This window comes from Sprattus sprattus (genome assembly GCF_963457725.1).
Source record: "Sprattus sprattus genome assembly, contig: scaffold_289, whole genome shotgun sequence".
In the NCBI taxonomy this organism is placed as follows: domain Eukaryota; kingdom Metazoa; phylum Chordata; class Actinopteri; order Clupeiformes; family Clupeidae; genus Sprattus; species Sprattus sprattus.
The window spans coordinates 3326-17431 of record NW_027666973.1 but is presented as its reverse complement, the minus strand read 5'-3'; the positions used below and the strand labels follow the sequence as shown (position 1 = coordinate 17431).

The 14106-nt window shown below is 51.7% G+C and overlaps 1 protein-coding gene across 1 annotated transcript; it reads left to right on the top strand.

Moving 5' to 3' along the window:
- Positions 1–2394: 2394 nt before the first annotated feature.
- Positions 2395–13709, top strand: LOC308382532 (EH domain-binding protein 1-like; the record flags this gene model as incomplete). Its single annotated transcript, XM_080860935.1, has 6 exons — positions 2395–2573; positions 4835–4883; positions 10599–11468; positions 12657–12698; positions 12982–13119; positions 13623–13709. Coding segments are annotated over 6 exons (1365 nt in total), but the record flags the coding sequence as incomplete, so codon positions are not given.
- Positions 13710–14106: the final 397 nt, after the last annotated feature.

The window sequence follows — 14106 nt, the reverse complement described above, 5'->3', positions numbered from 1 at the left end:
GATTCTGCTGTGTTGAGATTAACATAGACACACTGTTCTTCCTTATCTTTACCTCTCTCTCTCTCTTTCGTTCCTTCTCTCTCTCTTTCTCTGTCTCTCTCTTTCTGTCTGGTATTCTGTCTCATCCCATCTTTTTCGCATCACCCTGTTTCTTCTCTTGCTCTCGGCCTGTTTGTTTACACAGAAGAGGCTCAGTAGTTATCCTTACATTCTCTATTATCAGTCATCACTCCCTCTCTCCCTCTCTCCCTCCCTCCCTTCCTGCTGGCTGTGCTCCTCCTGCAGTGCCTCCCTCTGGCCAACGGGGGGCGTTGTTAATCTGCTGTCAGGCAGGCAGGCAGGCAGGCAGGCAGGCAGGCAGGCGGTGAGCCGGCCAGCCAGCCCCTGTGCAGGGTGCTTATCAGGGGGGCAGACAGCGTAACCCTTCCTCTGGCTGATGGGCACAGATAGCGCTCCTATGGAAATCTATTCCTTCAGGTTGTTTGTTGCCTGATTACATGATTTAGATTTTATATTTAGATGGTGAAATCCATCACGCACCCACCCCACCACACCACCACCCCACCTCTCATCTGATATGTTTTAGTTTTGTCTCACCATTTCAGATTAAAAAAAGGGGAAGGAATAAAACAACATCACTGAAACCTATCTGTGTGTGTGTGTGTGTGTGTTTGTGTGTGTGTGTGTGTGTGTGAGAGTAGTGGTGAATGTATTGTTTGTGTGTGATAAGCAGCAGTATCCTGGCTAGCCTGCACTGTATTGGTGGTTCCAGCAGTGTCTTGTGATTGTGTGTTTGTGCACGTGAATGTGATGATGTGTTTGTTTGTGTTGCGGCACTGTGTTACTGTGTGAATGTGTGTGTGCAGTGGTATTGTGGTGTGTGTCTCTGTGAATGAGTTTAACTGGAGCAATTCATTGGCATGAGTGTATCTTACCTGTGTACGTGTGCATGGTATTAGCATATATTTCTGTGGTTTTGTGTATGTGTGTGTGTGTGTGTGTGTAGCAGATGAGGTTTACTGGCGTGTGTGTGTGTGTGTGTGTGTGTGTGTGTGTGTGTGTGTGTGTGTGTGTGTGTGTGTGTGTGTGTGTGTGTGTCTGTATGTGCTGTGCAGACGGGGGGACGGCTGAAAGCTGGCGGCAGTACTGGGGCCTATTTAACAAGATTACGTCAGAGAATGCACCGACTCCCTGAGTGCCCCGTGAGCCGGCGGAATCTCGGCGTTCGGTGGATTTGCCTGGATTTAAAAAGCCGGCTCCCTCTCTGTTTCCCACATCCCACCCCACACCCTCCCTCTTCTCTTCTCTCCATCCAAAGCCGGCCTCGATAAGACTTCAAAGGCGGACACAATTAATAATGTGTTTACATTATCCATGGTCATATGCAGCTTTTAGCCTGACCCCCCTCATTAAGACGAGCATGTAACTCCATTGTGTGGCCAGGAGTCCCAGTGTAAAAGCCTCTTTGTCTCTTTTCAGCAGTTTGATTCTTTCTTTTTTTTTATTATTGTTTCTGTAAATGCCTAGCCGGACCCCAAACGTCAGGATTCTGATTAGGGGGACAAAAAAAACAAGGATTTTGTTTGAAACTGTTTCACCGATCTGAAAAGAGCAGCCATTTTGAGCCGTTTCCGCTTTTGTTTCTCACACAATGGCGAGCGCAGCCACTGGCAGTTTGTGCGCTGGCCCTAATGTTACAACAACCAGTACATATTTCAATTTTCCCTTCTGTCGAGGATGAGCTGTGTGTGTGTGTGTGTGTGTGTGTGTGTGTGTGTGTGTGTGTGTGTGTGTGTGTGTGTGTGTGTGTGTGTGTGTGTGTGCGCAGGATACACACACACTCCAGTGGGCGAATTCTCACAGGCACACTCTCACCTGCACAGATCCCAGCCTTGCCCTGAACTCCTTATCGCACTGGGCAACCCATCGCCATGCCAACAGCCTGCTGCCTCCCAATCCCCATCCCCATCCCCCAGAGCAGACTATCTACAGCGATGGCCTCTCGGAGCACTCCCAGACACACACACACACACTCTACCTTTTCAAATGTTGGGTATTGACACACGCAGACCCTGTATGATGTATCTGATCCCTACATTCGCTGGTTCATTGAGGAGCCTCTCTCTCTCCCTCTCTCTCCCTCTCTCTCGCTCTCTCGAGCCCTTCTCTCTGAGTGCTGTTATGTAGAGTGGGCTGCTGGAGCTCCAGTGAGATCAGCTGCCGCTCTTCTCTTCTCTCTATGCCTTTCTTTTCCTCCCCTCTCCTGCCTGCCCGTCTCTCTTCCTGTCTTTTCACAGCGGCCCTCAGATAGCCAGACACCCTTTATTGGTTATGTACTTCATCTCTCTCTCCTTTTCTCTCCCTCCCTCTCTCTCTCTCTCTCTCTCTCTCTAGCCGAGTCCCATCCCCAGCCCAGTGCTGGGAGGGAAGCCCAACGCCAGTCAGTCTCTGTTGGCCTGGTGTCGCGAGGTGACCAAGAACTACCGCGGCGTCAAGATCACCAACTTCACCACGTCCTGGAGGAACGGCCTCGCCTTCTGCGCCCTGCTCCACCACTTCAGGCCAGCCTCTCTGTGAGTCTCTACCTCTCCGCCTCGCACCTTCACTGTCTTGCTCTCCTCTTCCTCACCTTCACTGTCTTGCTCTCCTCTTCCTCACCTTCACTGTCTTGCTCTCCTCTTCCTCACCTTCACTGTCTTGCTCTCCTCCTCTCACCTTCACTGTCTTGCTCTCCTCTTCCTCACCTTCACTGTCTTGCTCTCCTCTTCCTCACCTTCACTGTCTTGCTCTCCTCTTCCTCACCTTCACTGTCTTGCTCTCCTCTTCCTCACCTTCACTGTCTTGCTCTCCTCTTCCTCACCTTCACTGTCTTGCTCTCCTCATCCTCACCTTCACTGTCTTGCTCTCCTCTTCCTCACCTTCACTGTCTTGCTCTCCTCTTCCTCACCTTCACTGTCTTGCTCTCCTCTTCCTCACCTTCACTGTCTTGCTCTCCTCTTCCTCACCTTCACTGTCTTGCTCTCCTCTTCCTCACCTTCACTGTCTTGCTCTCCTCTTCCTCACCTTCACTGTCTTGCTCTCCTCCTCTCACCTTCACTGTCTTGCTCTCCTCTTCCTCACCTTCACTGTCTTGCTCTCCTCTTCCTCACCTTCACTGTCTTGCTCTCCTCTTCCTCACCTTCACTGTCTTGCTCTCCTCTTCCTCACCTTCACTGTCTTGCTCTCCTCTTCCTCACCTTCACTGTCTTGCTCTCCTCTTCCTCACCTTCGCTGTCTTGCTCTCCTCTTCCTCACATTCACGGTCTTGCTCTCCTCCGCTTCATCCCTTCATCCCCTTTACATCTCCATCACACTCTGGTCATTTTTTGTGTCTTTTGTTTCATCTCGCCCTCCCTCCTCTTCTATATTGTCACAGTTGAGTATTTATCATCAGAAACAACCCCGACACAGCATATCCAGTCATTAGCTTTCCTCCCTCCGCCTGTCTTTATGTTTATCACACATGCGGTCTCATCTACCCATATAACACACACACACACACACACACACACACACACACACACACACACACACACACACACAAACACACATCTTACAATCCCATAATTGCGCTGCCGACAGCTCCTCACTGCTCTCCAGCCTTTCAGGTACAGTGCCCCCACCCTCCACCCCACCCAGACCCCACCCTCCACCACACCTCCACCCCAGCCTGCGTTTGAGTGAGATTGCAGTGGGAGGGTGGGGGGTGATGATGGGAGGGGCGGAGGGTGTAAATATCAGAGTAATGGAAGAATGTAATCCTCCTCATGATTCCACTGAATGCAGAATGGATCTCATCAGGAACATGTGCAAATCCCACTTAATTACAACACTCGCCGCACATTCCCAATGACAACACTTGCCTGAGCAGCCCTCCCACCCCCTCCACAACACACACAAACACACACACACACACACACACACATACATACACATACACACACACGGTCTTCCTCACATCACAGACCTCTATTGACAGTGCATCCTATAAGTTTCTTTTTTTTGATATGACACTGTTACAGGTTGAAAGGATTCAAAAATCGAAAGGGTACGGTGGGAATTTGATCGATCATGTGTTTGACTTGATTGATTATCAGGAGATGACACTGAGGCAATCACTAGTCAAATCAGTTTGCTCCATTAAAGGGTATTTCAATTTTTTTTTTTCTTTTTTGAGTTTGGCGGCTGCTGCTCCGGCTTAGTGTCACCACTGACTTATTTATGGAGCTTTGACTAATTACGGCCTTATGTCTGTTAAGTAGCAGATTGCACAAGTCGTGCTGCGCGTCGGTAATAATACGCCGGGAGACGAACACGCCTGTGTATGAGGAAATGGGGATTACTGCTGAGTTTATACAGGCAGGCCTCTGGTGTTTGCCTCAGCTTTAATAAACGTACGTGTGTGTGTGTGTGTGTGTGTGTGTGTTTGGTGTGTGTGTGGTGTGGTGTGTGTGTGTGTGTGTGTGGAGCTGAGAGGCCCCAGGCGAAAGCGAGAGGCAAAGAATGAGAGAAGGAGAGGTAGAACATTAAAGAGCTGCTGGGATCAGGGTTAGTGGTAGGTCTAGTGTGGTTATTTCCTGTATTTTACACTCTATTAGTTTTGTTGATTGCGTCGCTGTGAAATTGCATGTCGCAGCTATAATGCCATTACACTTGCCGCATATTTAAACGCAGTTATTTTGCCTGTGTGCGTGTGTGTATTTACTCCTCCGTCTCTTTGTCTCTCTCCCCCTCGCTATCCCATCCCGACTGTGTCGACTGCCTGCTGTTCTCAACTGCCCCGTCCGCCACCCAGAGACTACAAGTCGCTCAATCCTCAGGATATTAAAGAAAACAACAAGAAGGTAAGCAGCGCCCCCACCGCTCCGTCCCCTCCTCCTCCGCTACACCGCCATTACCCCTTTATTTATTTACCCACGGCTTTTAATCCCTGACAGGGCGCGCCGACAAAATAACTTCTCATCTCTCTCTCTTTCTCTCTATCTCTCTCTCTCTCTCTCTCTCTCTCTCTCTCTTTCTCTTTCTCTCTCTCTCTCTCTCTCTCTCTCTCTTTCTCTCTCGCTCTCTCTCTCTCTTTCTCTTTCTCTCTCTCTGTCTCTGTCTCTCTCTCTCTCTTTCTCTCTCTCTCTGTATCCCTCGCTCCCACCCAGGGCCTTCTAATTGCCACTCTCAGATGGTAGCTCCCCTGTGGATGCTGATGGAAAGTGTGTGTGTGTGTGTGTGTGTGTGTGTGTGTGTCTGTGCGTGTCTGTGCGTGTGTGTGTGTGTGTATTTATGAAATGTTGCTTTTTACCCCCTTAGTGTTCTCAGAGAAAGACAGAAAGGAGAGATCAGCTGGGACCGTCCTGATAGATAGCATCATCTTTTCAAAAGCCTGCTGTGATTGTACTTAAATGGCCTCTTTTCGTACACAGGTAGGGTTGGGGGGGTGGAGGGGTGGATAGAGACAGACGTATAGAGAGAGAGAATAGAAGGAGAGGCCAGTGAAAGAGAGAAGATGGCAAGCATAGCAAGAATAAGCAAAAGGAGAGGTGATGGAAATTATGTGACTGTATAAGAGGCTTGAATAGAGGAAAAGACAGGTGGATGAGAAGAGGAAGAGAGAGGGGGGGGGGGGGGTAGAAGACACCGTAATGTGTGCGGGGGTCCCAGGAGTGTGCTCCCCTCTCCTCTCTCTGACATGAAAAGCGTGTTATGTGCGGTTTGTGTTGGCGGGCCGGGCCTTGCTGTAATCCCGTTTGCAGCTAAACATTTGCCTTTAAAGCGCGGCGCGGCCTTCCCTCCTTTATGAGCTGATCTCCCCATCCATCCCTCTCTCTCTCTCTCTCTCTCTCTCCGCTCCCCTTTCCCTCGCCTCTCTCGCCTCGCTATCCGTTCCGTTCCCCCCATTGAGGAATTTTCTGCGAAATGTGCACGACGAATAGGCTTTCCCCCCAGAGATCCGACTCCCCTGAGAGGCGTCGCGCTGCCTATCGCTCTCAGCCCCGCGCAGAAAGGAGGAGAAGAAGAAGAAGAAGAAGAAGCGCGGCAGCAGCAGCAGTGGCGGCTCCAAGAAAGCGTGCGGCGAGTCATGCCAGCGGAGATTAGCCATCCTTTTCGTTTCGTGTTTTTCCTTTTTTTTCCTCCCCTGAACCCGCGTGCGTGCGATAGTGCGTCCAGGCACGGGTTCTCATTCTCTCTCTCTCTCTCTCTCTCTCTCTCTCTCTCTCTCTCTCTCTCTCTGTTGCTTACTTGCTTACACGCGTCGGCCCCGCCACGCTTTTGTGAGTGCCTCAGAAGCAAACTCCATGTGGGTGTCTGCATATGTTTGGGGAGTGTTTTGTATATTAGCTAACCCGGTTGGAAGGATTTGTGCTCAATCCCGCCAAGGGGATTTTTCCCTCCTCTTCTCGCTTGCTCTCTCTCTCTCTTTGCCTCTCTTTTCTCTCTCTCTCTCTGTCTCTCTCTTTGCCTCTCTTTTCTCTCTCTCTCTCTGTCTCTCTCTTTGCCTCTCTTTTCTCTCTCTTGCTATCTCTCTCTCTCTTTCTCTCTGTCTCTCTCTTTGCCTCTCGTTCTCTCACTCTCCCACTTTCTCACAAAAGTATAACACATCCTCGGTAGAATCCAGAGGAGTGTAAGCAAGTTGTCATGAACTTTCGCCACAAATAACAGAAGTTCCTCTCTGCGCTCTCCTGTCCCCAGCTGAGTGCTGCTCATTGGCCCTCAGCCTCCCTCCCGAAGGGGAACTCTATATTGTTTATTGTCTCCCCCCCCCCCTTCTCTGTCCCCCACGTCCTCTCTCTCTTCCCTCTTTCATCACCCCATTCCACACCTCCCTCCTCCCTCCCTCCTTCCCCCCTGGGCCTGATGGCTACATTGAGTGTGTCAGTTGGCTTCCTGCAGGTTGATTTCCGGCTCTCTCACACACACTCTACTGACTGATAACCCCCGCTGCCCTTGTTTGGAATGAATGCCTCAGTGGCAACAATGGCCGCCGTAGAGAGAGCGAGAGGCGGGGAGAGAGAGAGAGTGTGAGGTGAAGGGGGGGGGGTTCTTGCAGATAGGAGAGGAGGAGGAGAAGGAAGGTTGGGGGTGAATTGGGTGGGTGGGGGTGCTCTGTCGTTTTTGACGTTTTCCCCACTCCCACCCAATTAAGCAGACATCCCGAGCTGAATGACAGGACGCTGCTCTCAGCGGGTAAACGGAGAGGCTGGTTAAGGCCACAGTCACAGGTGACTGCTGCAGGGACCGCAGAGGTTAAGGGCCTGCTCCCCTGACACACACACACACACATATATATGCAGACACACACACCACACACACACACACACACACACACACACACACACACATATATATGCAGACACATACCACACACACACACACACACACACCACACACACACACACACCACACACACACACACATCAATTCTTGTTCATTTGATAGAATCAATCCCCCATCGCCCCACCTTTATATGAGAAGTGATTGCCATAATCCTCGACGCCATTGAAATATGAGAGATAAGAACAATCAATAGTGGCCAGGAAGAGAATGCATTTCTCTTCATATGTCCTTGTGAAAGAGATGCATTATCACTGAATTAGTGTGTGCGTGTGTTTGAGCGAAAGGGAGATTGTGTGTGTGTGTGTGTGTGTGTGTGTGTGTGTGTGTGTGTGTGTGTCTGTAAGAAGAGAAAACGGTAGTAATTTCCCATGATATCTGATCTGGGTGAATTTGTTCCTGCTCCAAACTAACTGAAAAATGTTTGCAGAGGCCTGCCTCCCTGCCTGCCTGCGGGCTTGCCTGCTGATTGACAGCAATGGACACCTGTCAGTCACTTTGTCTGTCAGTCAGTCAGTCAGTCAGTCATAGACTGTGGCTTTCTCAGCCCCAAAACAAAATGCTCTTCATCGCATTCAGTTGGGGAGGGGAGGTGGGTGGTTGGGGGGGGGGGTACACAAATAGTCTGCCTCAGAAAGAGAAAGTAAACTGCCCTGGAAACAACAGCTCTAAGCCATAACTCGTCTTTCTCATCCTGATTTCCAGAAAGCTCCTTTAGTGTTTTTACCAAACAAACAAACAAACAAACAATCCCTGCGTTTTTAGTGTCATGATATTATTTCCCACACCTGAGCCGTATGATTGAGCCTCGCCGATACGCTTCTCCAAAAGACGCTCTGTCACCTCATTGTGAACGCCGACCTGCAATAATACCAAGAGTGACACCCACCCCCCCGCTCTGCCATCCCCCTTTCCCCTCCCCTCCTCCTTTCTCTCTTTCATTCTCTGTCTTTCTTTCTGTCCTTCTTTCTTCCCCCCTCCATTGAGATGCCTGCTTGTCGCTCTCTCTTCAGGAGCATACTTTTGGTGAGAAGGGAACAATACAAACACACTTTGCTCCTCTGAATAAGTGTTAGAAACCCAATCAGGGCTCTTACAGCCTCCTTTATCTCACACTCCTTCTCTGGGAGGAGACACACACACACACACACACACACACAAACACACACACACACACACACACACTATTTTTCTGGGAGTAACCAGGTGGGGGTGTGGGTGGGGGGGGGGGGGGGGGGGGGGGGGGGGGGGGCTGGGGGGTGTGTGAGTGAGCAGGAGAAAACTTAACGTTAAACGACAGCCTGTAACTGCAGACTCCTCTTTCACACCCTTTCACTTTTTAAATATATCCACCCTCTTTCTCTCTCTCACACACACGCACACACACACACACACGCACACACCACACACACACACACAGACAAACACACACACACACACACACACACACACAGACAAACACACTCTTTCTACCTCCCTTGCTCACACACTGTTCTGCTCTCTCCGGTCTCCATCTTGGACTTTGTGAAGGGCTCCGACTCCACCAGCCCTTTGTTCACGCCCAGAATGAACGAGTGAGTAAGGTTACGAGGGAGAAAGGCGGACGGAAGGAAGGAGCGAGAGAGTGGGAGAAGTTATAATTAATTGTAAAAGGAGAAACGGCTTAGCCTTTGATTTACCTCTGCTCCCCTCCACTGTTGAAGAGAGGTGGCAGACCCTGATAAACCGGGTCCGGCCAGGACCGCCGAGGCCAGACAATGGGCACGCTCGTCAACAGGTTGGAATTACCCCCACTCCTGCTCAGGGCTGCTGATACAAGCAGCGATAGGGAGAGAGGGAGAGAAAGGGGGGAAGGGGTCAGAAAAGGACAACACAAAGTAAGCAGGGATGAAGGGAGCTCTTTCACAAGCTTGTAAGGAAAAGGAGAGAAACCTTTTTTCCCCCCATCCTCAGTCATCAAGATGATGGTTGTTTGACTCGCGCATGCGTGTGTCTCCCCCAACCCCTGCCAAATACATACACTGATGCTTACTCCCTTACCCCCCCCTTCTCTTCTCCCTTACCCCCGTTTACCACATCTATCAAGTGATCAGGGATTGAGTTTTTCTGCCTGATTATCTGCCTGTATTTCTCATCAGGACAAATCAGTGCAATTACACGCCGGCTAGAAAGGAGAAGGTTGATGTGCCATGATAAGGCCCCAGCACGGATTAGTTCACTGTTTCTTTATATCTCACTTTCTTATCTTGGAGAACCATCCTTGACATTACCTGTCAGTGGCAGACTCGTACCCGCCGATCCCTGATTGTCCTATTCCAAATCTAGTCAGACGCCATCCCACCTCCCCCAGTACACACGCACACAGACACACACGCACACATACGTACACATGCACACAAGCACACACACACACAAACGCACACACATACACGCACACACACACACACACGTGTACACACCTGCGTGCAGACGCACACACACGCACACGCACACACACACACGCACACGCACACGCACACGCACACGCACGCGCACGCACGCACATGCACATGGGTACACGTGCCAGCTAAAGTCAGCTGCTCTCACAGCTCATCCTTTGGATCCGTGTTTGTGCCTGTCCTGCAAGGGGAGAGTCTTTGAGGAACAGGGCCTGTTGTAACACCGCATTGTTATGGGTGCTGGTGTGTGATTTCTTAGGGAAACACACACACACACACACATACACGCTCTCACACGTCGCGCTAACTGTACTTCTCTGCAACTAATTATTTTAATTACCTGGAAATACCTGTTTTCCTACTTTAGTGACAGCATTAGTCAAACTTCGCATGCGTCTTGTTTTGACTGCAAAACAAGACTGTTTGATTGTGTGAGAGTTTATGCTTTATGGGTATATGGTTCCTGTGTTTGGTATAATCCTTAAATAAGGGATTAATCGACTAAAACATGATGTCTTAAAAACTCACAGCAATACGCAGCCTCTGGGCATCTGTTTGTTTTAAAACCATGTTTACTGTTATGAGACCTCTAACTAAAGTGTGTAATGTGCTAAAAATGCAATTTCTGACCCCAAAATAACTTCTAATCCCCACCCATATAAACTCAGTATCAGGATTTAGTCAGTATTCAAACAATGTTGCTTCCATACTAGCAGAAAACTGATCCGGCCCGTTAGCTGTAGGTTGTGAGAGCAGTGACCTGAGTTGTAATGGTGGCGTGTTGCCCTCTCTCCGCAGGCCTACGACGGCTTTGCCAGCCTGGGCATCTCCCGGTTGCTGGAGCCCTCGGACATGGTGCTGCTGGCCATCCCGGACAAGCTGACGGTGATGACCTACCTGTACCAGATCCGCGCCCACTTCAGCGGCGAGGAGCTCAACGTGGTGCAGATCGAGGCCAACAGCAGCCGCAGCACCTACAAGGTGGGCGACTTCGAGACCGACACCAACAGCTCCATCGACCAGGAGAAGTTCTACGCCGAGCTGCACGGGGTGACCCACGACGAGCAGCCCACCGCCGAGACCAACGGGGCCAGGGGCAAGGGCCACGGGGAGGAGGCCGAGGCGATGGAGGAGGAGGTGTCTGCGACCGTGCCAGCCAGGGTGCTCTCCAGCAACCCGGCCTCCTCCTTGGCCATGCCCGCCGCTGCCGAGCGCCCGGTGTCCCCTCCGGTGCCCTCGGCCCGTACGGCTGACATGCACCCCAGACCCACCCCGAGGACAGCAGCCTCCGGCGCAGACGCCAGCCGACCCTCGCCAGAGCCGCGGCAGCTGCTGAAGGCCGACACGCTGGACTTGGGCGACCTGCCCCAGAGGGTGGAGAGGCGGCAGCACGAGGCCAGCGACGGCGGCCCCTCAGACAGGGACGCAGACAAGGGGCCGCAGTGGCCCGTCGAGCCCAACAGAGGGGCCCCTGAGCAGAGCTCCCCGAGACACCAGCTGGGCCCCTCACAGCCCCACAAGCTGGGCTTCACCTACAACCGCGACGCCGACCTCATCAAGAAGAAGAGGGCCAGTCTGAGGCACTCGGAGTCGGACACCACGTCAGAGAGCAGCGCGCCGTCCCCCCAGAACCACACAGACACCCCCGCCAGGCCACCACTCGTACAGGTAGGCCTCCGCACCCCTCAAACTCACCCCCCTCCTTGACCTCTAACACAACCCACCCCGTTTAGTTAGCGTGGGGTGCTTTGTCTGGGAGTGTTGCTCTGAAGCAGCCTCAAACCTCTGACAGCAGCGCTGTAATGTTGACATTTCATTATGTTTTCCTTTCTGCGCGCCGATGGTAATATTCTCCCCAGCTCGCCTGCGGTTCCGCTTGAGAGCCTCTCATCTGCTTCCCCGCGCCAGAGAGGAATTTTCTCATCCGCGCCCGCCACTGCTTTATCAGACAGTCGCTTGGAGCCGCGCCGCTCCGAGCCCTGCCTTCAACAGCTCGCCCCAATCTCAGACAGATGTGGGGGCTTATTTTATTTATTTACTTGTTTATTTATTTTCGTGTTGTGCCAAGACGAAGCAGTTGCTAAGGTAACCGAGGCGCAGGATTTTTACCGTGACGACTACTCACCCTGATGTCGCTCCGCGCCCCGGCCATCGGCTTGTGTCGAACTATCCCTCTCCTCTCCTCTCCTCTCCTGCCTGGGTGGAGTGTGTAACTCCCTGTGTGTACGGCTGCTGTCGGCCTCTATTCTCCGCCGTGGATTACTGGCGATGGGCGCTGCGATAGTGTGCCAGGCTGGCGTGGGAGCCGCGGCGCTATCTGCTCGGTGCCTGTCATCGCTCTCCCGGTGCCGGTGCCGCCGCCACGACTCTGGCAGGGAGCTTCTGCTCGTTGAGCCTAGTAATGAGAAAGCCATCGGTGATAGGGCGCGATATTCCACGCTAAAACTTCTGAGCATAGATGCTAATCCTGCTTGTACATAAATATGTTGCGCTTATTTATATAAATACATTCTCACACACACACACACACACACACATTCTCACACACACACATTCACACGCTCACACACTCACGCACACACACACACAAACTCACACACACACATTCACACACACGCACACACACACACACACACATTCACACACTCACACACTCACACACTCACACACACACACATTCACACATTCACACACACACACACATTCTCACACACACACACATTCACACACACACACACACACACACACATTCACACACTCACACACACACATTCACACACACACATGCACGGTCTGAGGCCTTTTTGTTACTTTTGCTGCTCTGATTGGTTGATCATCTCTTGCTCTTCATTTTAGGAGGCTGCACCTGTCCCATCTCCCAGCCCCCCTGAGGAGAAGGTAAGTCTCTCTCTTTCTTTCTCCAACTCTCACACACACACACACACACACACACACACACACACACATTCACTCTGACAATGCAACGTCACTGACCTATAGCAGGAATAGACACAGTAGCTATTACACTTAGTGGCATGAAAAACACCGGGATAGAAAATTCAAGATCCTCGCCACCTCTGTTCACCTTTAACCTCTCTTCCTAAGGTTTTGTCCTGTTTTAAATGCAGCTCATTCTCATTCTCATTCCAACCCATGCTGCTCCGCCCTCCTCTGCCCATAGAAGGTGCTGTCTCGGCAGGAGGAGCTGAAAGAGAGGGCCAGGCTTCTGTTGGAGCAGGCCCGACGAGATGCTGCCATGAAGGCCTGCAGCAAACACACCGCCCAGACCTCTCCTGCACGGACGCCGCAGATCACAGACGTGAGTCTCTCACACACACACACACACACACACACACACACACACACACACACTCACTCTGAACGTGCAAAAACACACACACACACATTCCCTGAACACGCACACGCACACACACACACACACACACACAAACACACCCTCTTGTGCATTCCTCTGCTCCAACCCACACACCTTCAGCAAGCCAACAGGAGTGACATAGTGTGACTAGCATTGCATTATCAAGAACACACTGAAGCACACAGAGAGAATTATGAAGAGATACACACACACAGTGTCTTTCTCAGGTACACGCAATGAACGGTGTGCGTATGCATATATGAATGTATGTAAATGAAAGGCAAGGGGCACCTCTCCCTTTCCTTTCTTTGCGTCATGGAGTGTGTGTTTGTTCTACGTGTGTGTGTGTGCGCGCACGCATCTCGTCCATGTGCTCCGCGTGTGTGTGTGTGTGTGTGTGTGTGTGTGTGTGTGAGCGTGTGTCCCGCTGAGTCTCCCCTGTGAAGGGTAAACGCCCGGCGCGCCCGTTCGCCTCCGTGCATAATGGCGCGCCAGCACTCGGCACGGCCACCCCGTGTGGCCTGTGTAATTAGCGATTAGCGCGACGTGCCATTAGCCGCTCCGCGTCCCGTCCGCAGGCTCTGTCCCCAGCCGCGCGCCGCTCTCTCCCCCCGCACCCCCAGCAGGAGGAGGAAAGGGAACGCACTGGTGGCAGTGGGGAGATGGAGAGGAAGGGAGGGGGGTGCAGGGGTGTCGCAGGGGGCATCGAGAAAGAGAGAGGGAAAGAACGAGAGAGAGGGAACGAGAGCAAGAGAGAAAGCGCGAAAAAGGGGAGATGAATAATAAAGAGTCACAGCGAGCTGAAGGTGTGGGGTCCTCTTTGTCTGCGTGTAACGGACTCTTTTCTCTTTCAAGCTCACGCTCACTCCTGTGATTGCCCCCCCCCCCCGACTTCTTTTTCTCTCACTCACACTCATACTGTCAGTGTCT